The sequence below is a fragment of the Heloderma suspectum genome, chromosome 3 (assembly GCF_057233095.1).
Source record: "Heloderma suspectum isolate Gila_16-S chromosome 3, 16-S_ref, whole genome shotgun sequence".
NCBI classification, from domain to species: Eukaryota; Metazoa; Chordata; class Lepidosauria; order Squamata; family Helodermatidae; genus Heloderma; species Heloderma suspectum.
The window spans coordinates 197,251,717-197,268,621 of NC_139460.1; the positions used below are offsets into that span (position 1 = coordinate 197,251,717).

Consider the following 16,905-nt stretch of genomic DNA (forward strand, 5'->3'; position numbering starts at 1 on the left):
GTCCTGTCCTGGCAGGCTGCATCCACCAAGAAGGACTTGCAACATTTTCTGGGGTTTGCTAATTTCTACAGAAAGTTCCTGCCCAGCTTTGCTCGGCTGACATCTCCTCTCACGGACCTCCTTAAGGGCAGGAAATCTCCTTTTCATTGGACGGCATCTGCCCAACAGGCTTTCGAGGAACTTAAGAAGCTTTTTAGTTCTGAGCCGATCCTGTTACATCCCGACCTAAGGAAGCCTTTTGTGGTGCAAACTGATGCCTCTGACTTTGCGGTCGGGGCGGTGCTTTTTCAGCCAGATCGGGCAGGCAGCAGGTTGCAACCCTGCGCCTACCACTCCAGGAAGCTGAACATGTCTGAGAGGAATTATACCATCTGGGAAAAGAAACTGTTGGCCATCAAGTCCGCTTTGGAGACCTGGCGTCATCTGCTGGAGGGGGCACAGCACACAGTTGAAGTTAGAACCAACCATTGCAACCTGGAACATCTTCAAACAGCCTGTGCCTTAAACCAGAGGCAGATTAGGTGGTCGCTTCCCCCCCCCCCCGGTTCCACCTTAAGATTTGCCATGTGAAGGCCTCCAACAACCTACAAGCAGATGCTCTTTCTCGTAAGCCGGACCTCCAGCCAGGGGGTGAGGGAAATCCCAACCCCTCTCTGATTTTTCCTCCCCAGAGCCTGGCGGCAGCTGTGGTACCTCGCTCTTGGGAGGAGCTCATTCACTCTGCACAGGCTCAGGATGCTTTTGTTCACACAAAAGTGGAGGAATTGGGGCTAGCCTCTGCCCCCCCCACTCTACCCCCTTCTCTTTGCAAGGTGGCCTGCTTTACCATTCCGGTCGGGTCTATTCGCCTTCTAGACCCCTCCGTGAGAAGGTCCTCCATCAGTGCCACGACTCCCCCACCGCTGGGCATTTTGGCTTCGCCAAGACCCTGCATGGAGTGACGTGGGATTTTTGGTGGCCTTGTGTGTGTCAGAATGTCAAGACCTATGTCGCCCCCTGCCCAACCTGCCAGCGGGTGAAGGCCCCCTCAGGCAAGCCCACAGGCTTGCTTCACCCCCTGCCTACCCCCTCAGGACCTTGGAAACTGCTCTCCCTTGACCATCACTGACTTGCCTCTCTCTCACGGTAAGACCACCATTCTGGTGGTGGTGGATTTGTTTTCTAAGATGGCCCATTTCATCCCCTACTCTGGGTTGCCCACAGCCAGGGGGACAGCGGAGCTGTTTTTGGCATATGTTTTCCGGCTCCACGGATGGCCCAAGGGTCTCATTTCAGATAGGGGGGCCCAATTCACTGCCCATTTCTGGAGGGAGCTACTTGGGCTTCTCCATGTGATGCTCCATCTTTCCTCCGCCCACCATCCACAGACAGACGATCAGACTTAGCGCACCAATGCAACTCTGGAGCAATATTTGCGCTGTTATGTCAATTACCAGCAAGATGGCTGGTTTTCCTTGCTGCCTCTCGCAGAATTTGCTTGTAACAATGCCTGCCATGCTTCTACCTGCCAAACTCCATTTTTTGCCAATTTTGGTTACCACACCAAGGCTTTCCTGTCCACCTTAGCTCCCTCTTCAGTGCCAGCGGCCCATGACTTTTTAGAGGAGTTGCGAGCGGTACACCACCTGTTACGGGACTCCCTCGAGCAAGGCAAGACAGCCTACAAGGCCTCTGCAGACCGGTGACACCAGCCAGGTCCATCTCTGGAACTGGGGGACTGGGTTTGATTGTCCACCCAATACCTCCCCTCTCACTTGCCTGCAAGGAAGCTCGCGCCTCACCGCATGGGGCCTTTCCAGATTACAGCCCAGATTAACCCTGTTGCTTTTCGCCTGGCTCTCCCCACCTCCATGAAGATCCATCCTGTTTTTCATCGGTCCTTGCTGTCCCCCCCAGTTTCTGGCGACTCTCATCGCTCGGTCGGTTCCCCCCACTGCCAGTGCTGGTGGAGGGGGAGGAGGAGTTTGAGGTCGCAGAGATTCTGGACCCCCGCCTTTCTCGCGGCTGCCTGCAATATCTAGTGGACTGGAAGGGGTACAGGCCAGATGAGCGAACCTGGGATCCCGCGGAAAATGCGCATGCTCTGTTGCTGTTGAGGCGCTTCCACCAGCTGTACCCCCACAAACCCGGGGCCCCAGGGGAGGAGCACGAGGGGGGGCCTCATGGGAGCGGGGATGATGTCAGGGTGGAAACCGAGCCGATAGAACCCCAGAGCGGTTCTGATTCTGAGGAGGATCAGCAATCCATGGCAGAGGAGCCAGCTCATCCCTCACAGGCACAGCAGCTGGCAGAGATTCCTCCTGCTGGCATTCCTGAGATAGATAGCGACCCTGGCAGTGAGAAAGTGTGGGAGGGGGGCTTGCTAGATGCTCGATGCAGACGCAGGGAGCGACAAGCGATGGAGGGCACGGAAAGGAGGTGTAGCACCCATTTGGCATGCAAGCAATGGCCGCATCCCATGGACCCAAGGGAAAGACGGAAGATATCTCCCTAGCCCATAAGTTCAGGGTCTTCAAGTGATTGTCCTTCAAACGGGGACCAACTGCCTACCCGGAACATAGGCTACTCTGCTGTTCGTTGCTTAGTCACTGGTGATAGCATCTGAAAGAGTAATTAAGTTGTAAAAGGATTAAAGCCTTGAAAAGAATCCTTTTGTCTGTGTCTTGAGTTGGCTATTGGAGTGTACTGAAAGAGGCTGCTAGGGCACTCCTGACAGCAGAGTATTTTTACTCCGTTGTTTGTCTTTAATTCAGCTCCCCTGCAGTTCAGTTGCTATGTACCCATCCCTCTGCTTTAAATTCAGTATGATTGAGGCATTCCTAGGGGTGTGACTTTCACCTGGCCATGCCCTTGGTAACCTAGGTAACTAGGGTAACTCACCTGCCTTTCCAACACATCAAACCCCAGAGCACTCTTTCGAGCCTTCAGAACTGCCCTGCACTTCCATTTCACCAGTGGGAGTAACTAGCCTTCAGGATTATGCACTTCTCTGATGTTTGTGTTACTTAGCTTCTGTGATATTGTGTGAAGTCGCTTCTCTGATGTTGTGGGAAACCGTGTCTCTGATGTTGTGTGAAGTCACCTCTCTCTCGTAATTTTCCTTCTCTGTGATGCTTGCAATAAGGGCTTAAGGGCATAAGCCCTTATTCACTTTATCACTGTAGCAATCTAGCGCAGTCTCGGGAACATGGAAACAAAGAAGCCTGTCATTGCAAGCAGGGAGAAGTGTCCAGGGAGAGAGAAAGGGGGGTAGGAAGCTATAACTTTGTGACAGTTCACTGCAGTGGGGTGAAATTGGGAGGGGTGGGGTGCTCTCATAGGGATCCTTCAGATGTTGCACTGGAGAACTGGGGATTTTGGCTTCTTTATGCAAAAGTGCACACATTGGGAAAAGGAGGGCGGGGAGGAATAACTCCGTGACAGTTTGCTGGAATGAAGTATACTTGAGGGTGGGTGGGGTGTTCTCATAGGGAGCCTTCAGATGTTGCACTGGAGAATCGGGGTTTTTGGCTTCTTTGTGTAATTGGGGAAAGGGGCAGGGAGGAATAACTATGCAACAGTCTGCAGGAATGGGGTGAAATTGCAGAGGTGCTATCAAAGGGAGCCTTCAGATGTTGTACTGGATAATTGGGTTGTTTCTAGCTTTCAGAATTGTGAATTAGTAACTCTCCATTCATAATAATGTGGTCGCAGGGAGGAGCCTGGACATGGGCCAGGAAACAAGCCTCTCTCATTGGTTGAGAAGCCCCTGCCCAGTTGATGATGCTCAGTTCTACTTCCCCCACCCAACCTGGAAGTGTGGTCTTTTCAAGTGCTGGGTGACCTGTGAAAACTGGATTTTAAAGGTATGGTACACTCTGCTTTTCTTGCTTCATGTGTCCCTGATGGACCAAAGCCGATTCCATGAAAATACGGATAATACTCCAATGCACCTCTCATTCCGTTGTTGTGAAGATTTTCCCCCATCCAAGTCTGGATCTGCCTGGTGGATTGGGGGAGGATCAATTTTGGGGCCTGTTTTCAGAATCTGGATGTAAGCTGTGCACTTCGAAATGGGGCTGAAAATACCTGAAAGGCCTCTCTACAGCCTGTGGCTCTTCCAGCCTCAGTAGGAAAGGTGGTAGAAAAGATCCTGTCCAGACTGAGAGCTATGCAAGCTGCAGGGAGGTTATGGGCACTATGTTATAAAACGCTTCTGTTGGTATCAATGGACACTCAGGGCTCTGTGGAATTGATCTGGGCCCCTTAGAATAGATCTGGGGTCAGCTCTCCAAGGGCTCAGAACTAACAATGTCCCTGGTAACAACTAAGGTGAGTCCCATTTTAAAAAGGTTGACAACTACTGACTCTAGAAATCCTGCCAGTTGGAGTTGTTCCTTTTTTTCTTTTTCTTTCTTTTCTTTCTTTTTTTAAAAACCAATTAGTTTTAAATATCCAGTGGACGTTATCTAAAATGCTAAATAAATTAAGCCATTTGTTTTGGATCAAATCCACATTGGAAGGGCAGGGGCGGGGCAGCAGCAGAAGCTGGAGTACTGGCTCATTACTACATTTTACTGCAGCAAATCACCCAGCATTGTGGACATCACTTTAAAACCAGCTTGTCTGTTCAGCTGGGTGATCAGCTGCAGTTAACATTTTCAAAAGCCGTGTAATACATGTTTCTCTCTTGCCTGCCGTATGGCTGCCTAGCATTGCTGCCCCTCTTCTCTTCCACCGTTTTTTAATTTTCAGAGGAAGAAAGAAATATCCAGCCCTAAACCAGATAAGACCACCATTAATTTCCCAAAGGCTTTCCGATGGAAGAAACTGATATCGCTGGTATTATTCGGTTGTATCATTCTTAGCTGATGTATTATTTTTAAACTGACAGCTTAACCACAGAACTGGATCTGTTTAAAATGAAAGGACTGAAGTGGGGCTAGAAATACAGGGACCACCTGTTATAAACATGTACAATGACTATTACATTACCTAGTTATCAGCATGCAAAGAGCCCCACTGTACGATGCACAGGCACACAATTACCTTATGCTAGAAGAAAATACCCATCGTAATGACAGCAGCAGGTTTTCATGTATATGGAGCCTGTATATTCCATCCCCCCACCTAGCAGGACTCTTGTGCTTTTACAAATGGCACGGCAGGCAGAAATGTAATAGGTACAGCTATTCCCAACACTATACTTCTATCAGCAGCTGCATTTATATTATGCCCGTCACGTTGCTTTTGAAGGCACACAAGCCTTACTTTTTAAGGCAGCAACCCTAATTCCAGGGACCCCTGGGTGAATGCAATGCGTACATTAGGACTCCTCCATGGGTCCCTAATAGTGGAGACAGGGCCAAGTGTGGTTGGAGATTTTAGCCCCCACCTCCCCCCGGCAACATTTTACTTACATTTTATTTTAGGGATTATAGCCTGCCTTAAAAAAAGTTTTGTGGTTGCTGACAACAAAATAATAAAACAATAAATGGCATTATAAAAAAGCAACACAATAAAAAAGCAACAGGCAGTCCAAAATAGGTTTGATTAAAATGGCACAAAGACATAGACACACATGGGAGCAGCTTTCACAAAAAGAAGGGAATCAGATCCCAAGAGAACGAGACAGACTTCACCTGGTGCCCAAAATGTATTATTTAAAGCATTTTTATCCTGCTCTTCAGCTAAAAAGACTCCAAGGCCCTGCCCACAGGCTTACAATAAAAAATAACAGGGTGCTTCCAGACAGAGGGGTCCTGTGCTGACCATTGGAAGGCCTTGTGCAGTTATTCCATCTTTTCTTCCTTGATAGGTTTTCCACAGTAAAAAAAAGATGGAGTAAGCAGTGGAAAATATGGGAGGGTTATGCTGGGAAGATGATGATGTCTGGGCCTCCTATAAAATTCTGTACATGAGCCAAGGCATCGTACAATAAAGCCTTGTTCCCTTCAAAGGTAGTGTTTTTCTCTCTCCCACTCCGCGCATTGAGTGAATGACAGCCGTTCTCTCCTATAGGAGACATTAAGGGATGCACTTGGGGACACCATGGTGCTGATGGTGGAGGTAAACCTGTCGCTTGTCTTTGGTGACTTCAGTATTTGAGGTGTGGTGAAGGTCAGGTTTTGCTGCCTCTCAACTGTGTCCCAAATTACAACTGAGTCAAGTTTGTCCCACAGAACTGAATGGGAGCTACTACGACTGGGTCAACAGCCCCATGCCTTCATCTACATATCCCTGTTCCAGGTCTTGTTTCTCGGTGTTACCCTAAACTAGAGCATGACAGAACCTGAACTATCTTTTGCATAATATTGATGATTTCTGAGAGAAACAGCTCTATTTGAGGGTTTCCAACTCCAGGCCCCTGAAAGGAGCACATTCTTGTTCTTTTCAGGCTTGTGTTGAAGCCCAGGGGTGACATGTCCTATCATTTAAGCAACTCTTGAAGCACTGATTCCTAAACAGTGTGTCAGGGCTCAGTAGAGTGCTGCAAGAGGAGTCTTGAAAAAGGAAGCTGCCATGGTAGCTGCATTCACCACTGTTGGGGCGGGGAAACCACATGCAGCATTGCTTACAGCCCCCAATATAAGGACAGTGACATCATGCTGAGGGAGAGATAGATCAGGGATTTCCTGGCACAACTGATTCTCTCTGCAGCCTGACTGAGTGGGCAAAAGGCAGGGTGAGATGCTATGCCAGAAGGCAATTAAGTGGGCTATCGTACAGTTGCAAGGAGGAGGCCTTGCCTACCTATTGTTCTCAGAGCTGATCAAGGATATATATCTTTGGACCTGGCAACACTGCAGAGACTTACTAACTTTTGTGGGACGCGTGCACCAAAATCCTTTGCAAACAGCTCACCAAGTTCCCAGCTGGTATAAATGGCAAGCATGGAATTTAGCAGTAGCTACTCAAGCTGCAGCTGAATGAGACATTGCCCTTATAAAAGATTGTTTTCAGACCACCTGGCAAAGCACCTTGATTACTTGCCAAAGGTAGAAACTTGCATTCGCTCCAATTTTATATTCCCTGACTATGATAATTGCCTGTAATTAGCAAATTGCTTACTTTATCCCAATCATTTTTGAAATGTCAATGGACAGAAAGCATTTAGAAGATCTTCAGCTGGCAGGGTACAGCAAAGCAAACCATCCTTGTGAAACCCAAGACACCTGTCTTTGTTTATTTACACTTGACGAAGTATGTCTGTTCTTTCCCTCTCCTTGCTAATAGGAGGTGCCAATTCCCCCTAAATATGTCCTTTCTTTAAAAGTGTTTCTTGCCTCTGAGCAGTCAAGCAACCTGAGTCCTTACTGATATCTTAAAGGTCATAAAGAAACATTGGAGAATCTTCTTCTGAAAGATCTTCAAATTTTGACAGTACTAGAACTCCCACTACACACCCTAGCATTTCTCAAGGTGCAATGAGGCTGAGTACAAAGCTGTTTGGAAACAAGAGGGAATGCAGTTCATGGAAACAATGTGATTTCTTAAGTCTCATGGCAGCCTCCTGTATTTCCTCTGCTGTCAACAGTTTATCTGGTTTGCTTGTGAATAACAGTGATTTGCAGGAACTTTTATGACAAAATGAGCAGAGTTAGGATGTACTCTTGACATTACAGTTACCTAGTGATAGCCCAGATAAAGGTAGTTCATTTATTTGTCTGCTAGAAAGGATGTTGGGCATGGATCTAGGGGCCCTTTAGTTCAGTCTTCACTCAGTGTGTGGCATGCCCCATCTTATTCAATGGGACTTACTTCTAAATAAGTGTAGCTAGGTTTGCAGCCATAAAGTCACATTGTGCTTTATTTGTTCTTTCTGGAAAGTCTTAGACAAATCATCATCTCTACGATGCAGTTGTTCCCAGTTAGCCATATGACTCACTAAGGGAGCGGGCCTATGAAGACTGTCTTGCCCAAGGCCTCCCAGATCTGACTCTGGCTCTGTATCATCTCATGGGGCACCAACCGTGTCTGCTTTTTTAAATTTCCGGATGTGGCATTTATCATAGTGCAAGGTGGTTTGGCTGCCACAGTACAATTTTCAGGCCAATAAAATGCTTTGGGGAGTTGCATCACGTGATGCCGGAGGTTTCCTCCTAATGTTGACATCTTCTAATTTTGTTTTGTTTAGAAAAGAGAAGAGGAAGAGAGGCAAAGAGGTGAAGAGCAGATACGGCTCCAGGAGGAACGCAGAGCACAGGAGCTGTACCTGAGCCTCAAGCAAGCCCAGCAGTATAGCCAACACAATGAAAAGGAGGACTATGAATGGGAAGAACAGCGTGAGTGAACTAACCTATCGAGGGTTTTCAATTGTGCCAAGGTCTTGATTTAGCCTGAGCAATCTGCAGTGTGATGGTATATGACGTGTGAGCTGGGCCGTCCTTGAATGAAAGCATAGCTCTCTAGACAAATGAGTATATTTACAAAGGGAAGAGGCCTTGTGCCTTTCTAAGTGACTGGACAGGAAAAAATACTTTTCACGGTTTATATTTTATATAGTCCCTCAGCATCCACAGGATACTGATCAGATATGGCCAAGATACATTTCTGAAGCCATACTGATGCTGTTTCTTCTTCTTTTTATTTGGTCATCAGAAGTATTCCAGAAACCTAATAGCAAGGTTGTGTGTCTGAAGCACAGAGGCCTTGATCTAGCCAAGGGCCACGTGTGGGTAGAGGCTGGCTTCTGTACAAGTATCTCTGGCTTGATGAGAAATGATGCGTGCAGCACCTATTTGCTCGCATGATTCCCCAACCTGATCCAGCAGCCAAGGTGGAGCATGGTAGTGCCAATTAGTTGTTTGGGAGCATGGTAGGGTGCTTGGTTTAGTCTTCCCATCCCCCGGCCCCCCAAATTCAGCTTGAGTGCTGATTTTCTGACAGGGTTACACATGCGCACAGCATTTTGCATTTCGGCAGAGAGTCAGGAATGTCTGCTTCACCAGCACAACCACCACCAAGAGGTGAGCAATATAAAGTAATAAACCATTAAGATTTCATGTGGTAACACCAGCGAGGCCATTAAAATCCAAACAAAAAAGTCAACTAAAGCCAGTGCCACCAATATACTGAAAACCTGGGGTCTTCTTCAAATGTAACGACTTGCCTTTTCCTTCCTAAAAGCCATCAAATCTAGCACTGGGAAGGGAATTCTGCAAAACAGAGGCGATACTTGTGGAAATTGCTCCCAGCCTCATCTGATGAAACCTCTCTAAAAGACGGGGGTTGGAGCAGGACCCTTTCCTGGCAATCTTAATTGACAGGAATCTCAGAGAGCTTCACACACACTTTGCCCCACTATTTGAGCTTGTTGTTGCTGTTGTTGTTGTTAAGCTGATGTGATTTATTTTATTTCCCCATTTTCTGTTTTCTTTGGGGAGAGTTGACTTTGCTTATGAATTTTGTGTTAGGGTATTGCTACTTGCTGCCTCAGCCTCAAAGAATACAAAACAAATTAGTTGGCCCAATAAAATATACCCCTTTATCTAGTTTCATTTTCTTTCTTTTGTATATAAAGAACATTGGTAAAAAGCACAAGAAATCACAATATGAAAGTGAATTTTATCTGCATTATTATTATGTGCCCTGGTTTAGACCAGAATGGGAAATATATTGGTATATTGAGAATCCCAGTCAAGAATATATTGCAAGCATAACTGAACTAGTTGTAAGAATTGGATGTGATGCCTTTCAGCCTCAGACTGTGGTCTAGTAGCAAAGAAGTGATAAACTTGTATCAGGACTGTACCACTTGAGACTGCAGATGAAGGCTCACATGGCTGAATTCTTCTGCCTAGAAACCTTCTCCCTGACCTGCTCAAAGTCTATGTGCAAAGGGAGAAAATATTTTTTGAAGGAGCATTCAACCATGTGGCCCCCACCTTCAGTCTCAAGTGGTACAGCCTGACCAAACTTTACTTATCTGCTCTTTCTGAAGTTAGGCTGAAGTTCCATATTCAAAGCCAGTTTTTTGTGGAGACTGCCATATTGATTTCAGTGGTTATGAGAATAGCACCTCCTGGTCTGCCTTTCCCTGTTTTAGCTGCAGTCCACTGTTTCTCATAACATATAGTTCTGCCTAGACGTTCATGTTTTAATTCAAACTTTGTGAGTGATCAAAATTGAATGAAATTTTGAATTGTTGTGATAATTTGATTCAGCATAGATGACAAGGTATACAAGTATTTGCCAGAGTTTGTTATCTATGGAATGGTGAAAAGAGATTGGTTTTACCCTAAGGCAAGTGTCATTGTTCCATTAATTTTTTATCCTAAAGTGTTTCTCTGCTATAATTTCATCAAAACAAAACAAGAAAAAGCAAATGTCATTGTTTAGTAATAACCATGATTATATACCATATGAAGGCATTGTATTTTTGATTTACATTGCATATCCCATACCTCCAGCATTTCACAGTTGAATTGCAGGGATAGTCTTTGTACTTGTTTCACCTCTATTGCCACAGAAAGGATAAATGCCTGAGGGGCCCCCATCACTGTACACTGCTGTAGCCTTTTCTCTGCTTCCTGTGCACTGCTATTCCTTTACTCTGCAACAGGCTATCCTGCACTCACTTCAGAAAACAGGTTGTGTGGATAAACTGACCATAGCACAGTGGCCCTGTCCTTGGGCAAAGTGAAGTGGCTTGCCTCAGGGCTAAAAGGGCAGCAAACTGCTGGTTATTTAAATCATTATTACTGTACTAGTGCAAAACCCAAGTCATCACGGGTAGCAGTTTGAGAATGATTGGATAAAAATATCTGCCTGTTTCCTTTGTGACTGGAAAGCTTTACACTTTTAAAGTAAATGTACTACAAATAAAATGGCAAAAGTGTTATTTTTAAAAAGATCATTTCCCTCTTCTTCCTGATGTCTTGTCTATCTGGTTTCATCTTTTGATTTTCTGTCTCTGCTCCCTCTGGTGTCCTTTCAGCTCATTCTCCTCAGCTTTTCTTCCTCCTCCTCCATCACCAACTGACTTTCCTTCAGCCCCTTTCCCAGCATTCTGTGCCTGTCCTTTCATTGGCCCAGCACTCTAAGAGCTCACAGGAGGAAGCATTATTACAAGTGCATACACACACTGTGTCACATGATACATTACATGCACAGTGTGGGGCATATGCATTAACCTCCCCTTTGCCTCATCCCTCTCCCTTCTCCCTTCCCGAGCATCCCAAGGCTCAAGCTTAGGGGTGGACGAAAGTCACTTACCTGTCGTTGAAGGCCGTTCGCGGTGGAGGGGAGCGCTTCGCTGCTCCCCCCGCGAAGTTCAGGCCGGGGGGGGAGGCTTCCTGCCTCGCCCGGCTGAAATTCAGGCCGGGGGGGGAGGCTTCCCGCCTCGCCCGGCCGCGAACGCGAAAGTAAAAAACAAAACAAAAAACCTTCCCCTGATAGGCTACGTGACGATTCACGTAGCCTATCACGGCTAGATCTGCAAAGTCAGCCGTGATAGGCTACGTGAATCGTCACGTAGCCTATCACGGGTGACTTAAAAAAAAAAAAAGCGCGTACGCGAATGGCGGCCCCCATAGGGAGCCGCCATTCGCGTTCCTTATTTAGTCGCTGTAGTCTACGTAAATGTTTATGTAGACTACGGCAAAAATAAGGGCAATGCAAATAGCGTTGCCCTTATTTTCGCCGTAGTCTACGTAAACATTTACGTAGACTACAGCGACCAAATAAGGAACGGGAATGGCGGCTCCCTATGGGGGCCGCCATTATCCGTACACTCTTTTCTTTTTTAAAGTCACCCGTGATAGGCTACGTGACGATTCACGTAGCCTATCACGGCTGACTTTGCAAATCTAGCCGTGATAGGCTACGTGAATCGTCACGTAGCCTATCAGGGGAAGTTTTTTTTTTTTCTTTCATAGCAATGGCGGCGGCGGCAGCCGGTCAAAAGACCGGCTGCCGCTCCCGCCTCGCTCGAACACCCGCCGAACCGCCGGCCGGACCAGCCACCGGGAGGGACATTCGGTGAAGGTAAGTCCCGTCCCGGGGGGGGTGCGGGGTGCGGGGGGGGGTGCGGAGGATTTCTCCACGAAACTTGTTCGGGGGGCCGAACACGTTGGCGCTCGGCCCCCCGAAGTTTCGGGGAGAAATTCTCCGCCATCCCTAGCAGCTTCGAACTTTTTCCAAGTTTCAAAATGTTCTGCACATCTATACTGCTTAAGCTTCATTTTTTAAAGAACAAGCAAAATCGATCTGGTAGATCTCTAGTAATAAGCCTTACACTATCATATTCTTAAGTTTTTTACTGCCAATGAAGGGGAGAGACGCTTCTGGGGTTTCCTGCCTCAGATGTCAAAATAATTTGAATGGCCTTGGGTACTGTGTACCTTGATGTGGGATCAGGACACACACACACCCTCTCCACCCCCATTTGCTGCTTCACCTCAGGTAGCAAAATGTCTTGAACCTCTCCTACATAACAGTTTCCCCAACAGGAGCATGTATTTAATCAAATGTTGAATCTCATAATGATCCTCCTTGCAGTTATTCTAAACTAGCTGCATCTCAATTGTGTTTGGCAACATATAGCATCAGGATAGGAGGAGAAGAGAAGACGCGCTATGGTATTTTGCGTTTTAGACAACCAAGAAAGAATAACCATAAGGCCTAGTTCTCACAAGCAGCAGGTAAGGTGGTAGGCCTGCTTCTGGACTGTACCACTTTAGACACATTCATAGGTCTGAATGCTTCACCATACAAAAATATCCCTGTGCTAGATGCCAGGGAGAAAGGTTCTAGACTAGTCTTCCTCCTAGTCCTCTATATGTGTAGAGAACATTTTGCAGGGAGGAGCATTCAGTTATGTGAGGACCTACACTCTTTAATGGTATAGCCCAGAGCCCTTAATCAGCAGTTTGTTTTTTAACGGACGACATCTTGGCCAGAATCTGGATCTGGTAACGTGATTTAAAAGCAAATAAAATGTTTGTTCTTTTAGTTAAAGATATAATGTGGGGGAATGCTTGCAATCTGTTAACATACTTAACAATTCCAAATGAACCTCACTGGCTGCATTATGTTACATGGTGTTTTAGAGTTTGTTTGTGTGCATTTACATCAGCCTTGTAAATCAGCCCACAAAAAGCCTGCAGGTTTACTTAGTTGTTGTTTTTTGTTACTACCCTGCTAAGAGTAGCCTGTGGGTGTCATCACACTGAGCTTTTATCCTGCTACTGAGATGGCTCTGTCATAGAAGTTTGCGGGCTCTTTGGATGACGCCATTACCCTCCAGGGCGCCTCCTGCAATTTCTCCCAGCCTATCCTGTGTTTTTCCCAAATGCAATAAATGTTGTATTTTTTCCAGCCCATGAAACAGGAGCGCCATAACCTCCTTGTGAAATTCTCCAATAGCGGAAGAAACCGCTGTGTCTGCCTGCTGTGGGCATTTGTTTTCAGTTGTTGGGGCATTGAGGATAGGGTGTGGGGCATGCAGGAGCAAGCAGATTTGACAGGCACAAAGGCAAGAATCACCCTCCAATTGCAACTCCTGCCTCTGCTCAAGTCTTTCTGAGGAAAGACTTTCCTCGATTCCCAGGTATCATGTAAATGCTTGAGCACATTTCTCAGTTGGAGGGAGAAAAGGATAAAATGCCTCCCTGTAACCCTACCAAGCTCAGAAGCAATGTCCTCTGTTGATTCGGAGCATTCCATTACGTTCAATGGGGCTTACTCCCAAGTAAGTGTGCCGAGGGTTGCAGACTTACAGGGTGCTCTTATGTCTACTCAGAAGTAAGTCCCATTTAGTTCAATGGGGATTAGTCCCACGTAAGTGTGCCAAAGGTTGCAGACCTATGGCACAATCTTATATTTTATGTCTACTCAGAAGTAAGCCAGAGGTTTCCTGGGGGCTACGAGAAAAGAGTACAGCAGAAGTTAAGCTACGAAAACAAGACCCCCACCCCTCCTTTGCACACATACCAGGGAGGGAGGAAGGCACTCCTGCAGTTCAAACCACGTGTCTGCCATGTAAAGGAGCCCTTCCTAATCCCACAAAGAAACTGAAAGCAGGAAGCTCTGGAAAGGATGTGGATTTTTGTGGGGGTTTTGGTTAATGTACAAACACCCTGTGTTTCCAAGCTGACCGCCGAGGAGGGGAATTATTCACCAGGGACAAGAGCAAGGACATACGGAGTATTCTTAATAATAAAAAAGGAGGGGCAATTGGAGTGTCTATTTTAATCCCCTCCTCCCTGTTTCCCTTTTGTGTCTCATGTGTTGAGATTTTAAGTCTTTGTCATTTGTTTTAATTTGTTTTAATGTTAAGAACTATACAAGTGGGACCTGCAACAAAATGTTACAAAGTAGAATACTGCTGTTCAGGACACTCCATTCCATTCCTCTTCCCTCCTGTTGTTGTTGTTCAGTCGTTCAGTCGTGTCCGACTCTTCGTGACCCCATGGACCATAGCACGCCAGGCCTTCCTGTCCTGCGCTCTCTCCCGGAGCGTGCTCAAGTTCATATTCATTGCATCCGTGATGCTATCTAGCCATCTCATCCTCCGCCGTCCCCTTCTCCTTTTGCCTTCAGTCTTTCCCAGCATCAGGGTCTTTTCCAGGGAGTTTTCTCTTCGCATTAGGTGGCCAAAATATTTGAGCTTCAGCTTCAGTATCTGTCCTTCCAATGAGCACTCAGGGTTGATTTCCTTTAGGACTGACTGATTTGACCTCCTTGCAGTCCAGGGGACTTGTAAGAGTCTTCTCCAGCACCACAGTTCGAAAGCATCAATTCTTCGGCGCTCAGCCTTCCTTATAGTCCAGCTCTCACAGCCATACATTACTACTGGGAAAACCATAGCTTTGATTAGACGGACCTCTGTCGGCAAGGTGATGTCTCTGCTTCTTACTATGCTGTCTAGGTTTGCCATAGCTTTCCTCCCAAGGAGCAAGCGTCTTTTAATTTCATGGCTACAGTCACCGTCTGCGGTGATCTTGGAGCCCAAGAAAGTAAAATCTGTCACTGCTTCCATTTCTTCCCCTTCTATATGCCAGGAAGTGATGGGGCCAGATGCCATGATCTTAGTTTTTTTAATGTTGAGTTTCAAACCAGCTTTTGCACTCTCCTCTTTCACCCTCAACAAGAGGCTCTTTAGATCCTCTTCGCTTTCTGCCATTAGGGTGGTATCGTCTGCATATCGGAGGTTGTTGATAATTCTCCCAGCAATCTTAATTCCGACCTCTGATTCATCCAACCCGGCATTTCTCATGATGTACACTGCATATAAGTTAAATAAGCAGGGTGACAATATGCAGCCTTGTCGTACTCCTTTCCCAATTTTGAACCAATTGGTTGTTCCATGTCTGGTTCTTACTGTTGCTTCTTGACCCTTGTACAGGTTTCTCAGGAGACAGGTAAGGTGGTCTGGTACTCCCATCACTTTAAGAATTTGCCACAGTTTATTGTGATCCACACAATCAAAGGCTTTAGCGTAGTCAATGAAGCAGAAATAGAGTTTTTCTGGAATTCTCTTGCTTTCTTCATGATGCAGCGAATGTTGGCGATTTGATCTCTAGTTCCTCTGCCTCTTCGAAACCCCGCTTGTACTTCCGGTAGTTCTCGGTTCGCATACTGCTGAAGCCTAGCTTGTAGGATTTTGAGCATCACCTTGCTGGCATGTGAAATGAGTGCAATTGTGCGGTAGTTTGAACACTCTTTGGCGTTGCCCTTCTTTGGAATTGGAATGTAAACTGACCTTTTCCAGTCTTGTGGCCACTGTTGAGTGTTCCAGATTTGTTGGCATATTGAATGCAGCACTTTAACAGCATCATCTTTTAGGATTTTAAATAGCTCGGCTGGAATACTGTCATCTCCACTAGCTTTGTTGTTACTAATGCTTCCTAAGGCCCACTTGACTTCACTCTCGAGGATGTCCGGCTCAAGTTCGGTGAGCGCACTCTCATGGCTATCAGGGACATTCAGATCTTTCCTGTATAGTTCTTCTGTGTATTCTTGCCACCTCTTCTTAATCTCATCTGCTTCTGTTAGGTCCCTGCCTTCTTTGTCCTTTATCATGCCCGTCTTTGCACAAAACGTTCCCTTGAGATCTCCAATTTTCTTGAAGAGATCTCTAGTCTTTCCCATTCTGTTGTTTTCCTCGATTTCTTTGCATTGTTCATTTAAGAAGGCCTTCTTGTCTCTCCTTGCTATTCTCTGGAACTCTGCATTCAGTTGGGTATATCTTCCCCTTTCTCCCTTGCTTTTCGCTTCCCTTCTTTCGTGAGCTACTTGTAAAGCCTCATCAGACAGCCACTGTGCTTTCTTGCATTTCTTTTTCTTTGGGATGGATTTCGTTGCTGCCTCCTGAACAATGTTACGGACCTCCGTCCATAGTTCCTCAGGCAATCTGTCTATCAGGTCTAATCCCCGAAATCTATTCCTCACCTCCACTGTATATTCATCAGGGATATGATTTAGGTCATACCTGAACTGTTTAGTGGTTTTCCCTACGTTCTTCAGTTTAAGCCGAACGTCTGCAACAAGAAGCTCATGATCTGAGCCACAGTCAGCTCCAGGTCTTGTTTTTACTGACTGTATGGAGCTTCTCCATCTTTGGCTGCAAAGGACGTAATCAGTCTGATTTCGATATTGACCATCTGGTGACGTCCATGTGTAGAGTCGCCTCTTGTGCTGTTGGAAAAGAGTGTTTGCTATGATCAGCATGTTCTCTTGGCAAAACTCTATTAGCTTTTGTCCTGCTTCATTTTGTACACCAAGGCCATGCCTGCCTGTTATCCCGGTGATTTCTTGACTTCCTACTTTAGCATTCCAATCCCCTATAATGAAGAGGACATCTTTTTTTGGTGTTAGTTCTAGAAGGTGTTGTAGGTCTTCATAGAACCGATCAACCTCAGCTTCTTGGGCCTCAGTGGTTGGGGCATAGACTTGAATTACTGTGATGTTGAATGGTTTGCC

The 16,905-nt window shown here is 46.3% G+C and overlaps 1 protein-coding gene across 2 annotated transcripts in view; it reads left to right on the forward strand.

Annotated features, from left to right (window-relative positions):
* Positions 1-16,905, forward strand: part of SH2D4B (SH2 domain containing 4B) — a 214,759-nt gene that overhangs the window by 124,487 nt on the left and 73,367 nt on the right. For both annotated transcript variants that reach the window (XM_084845292.1, XM_084845291.1), the window contains one exon: positions 8,117-8,264. In XM_084845292.1, the coding sequence (XP_084701418.1) occupies positions 8,117-8,264 (148 nt within the window). The remainder of the gene's footprint in view (positions 1-8,116; positions 8,265-16,905) is intronic.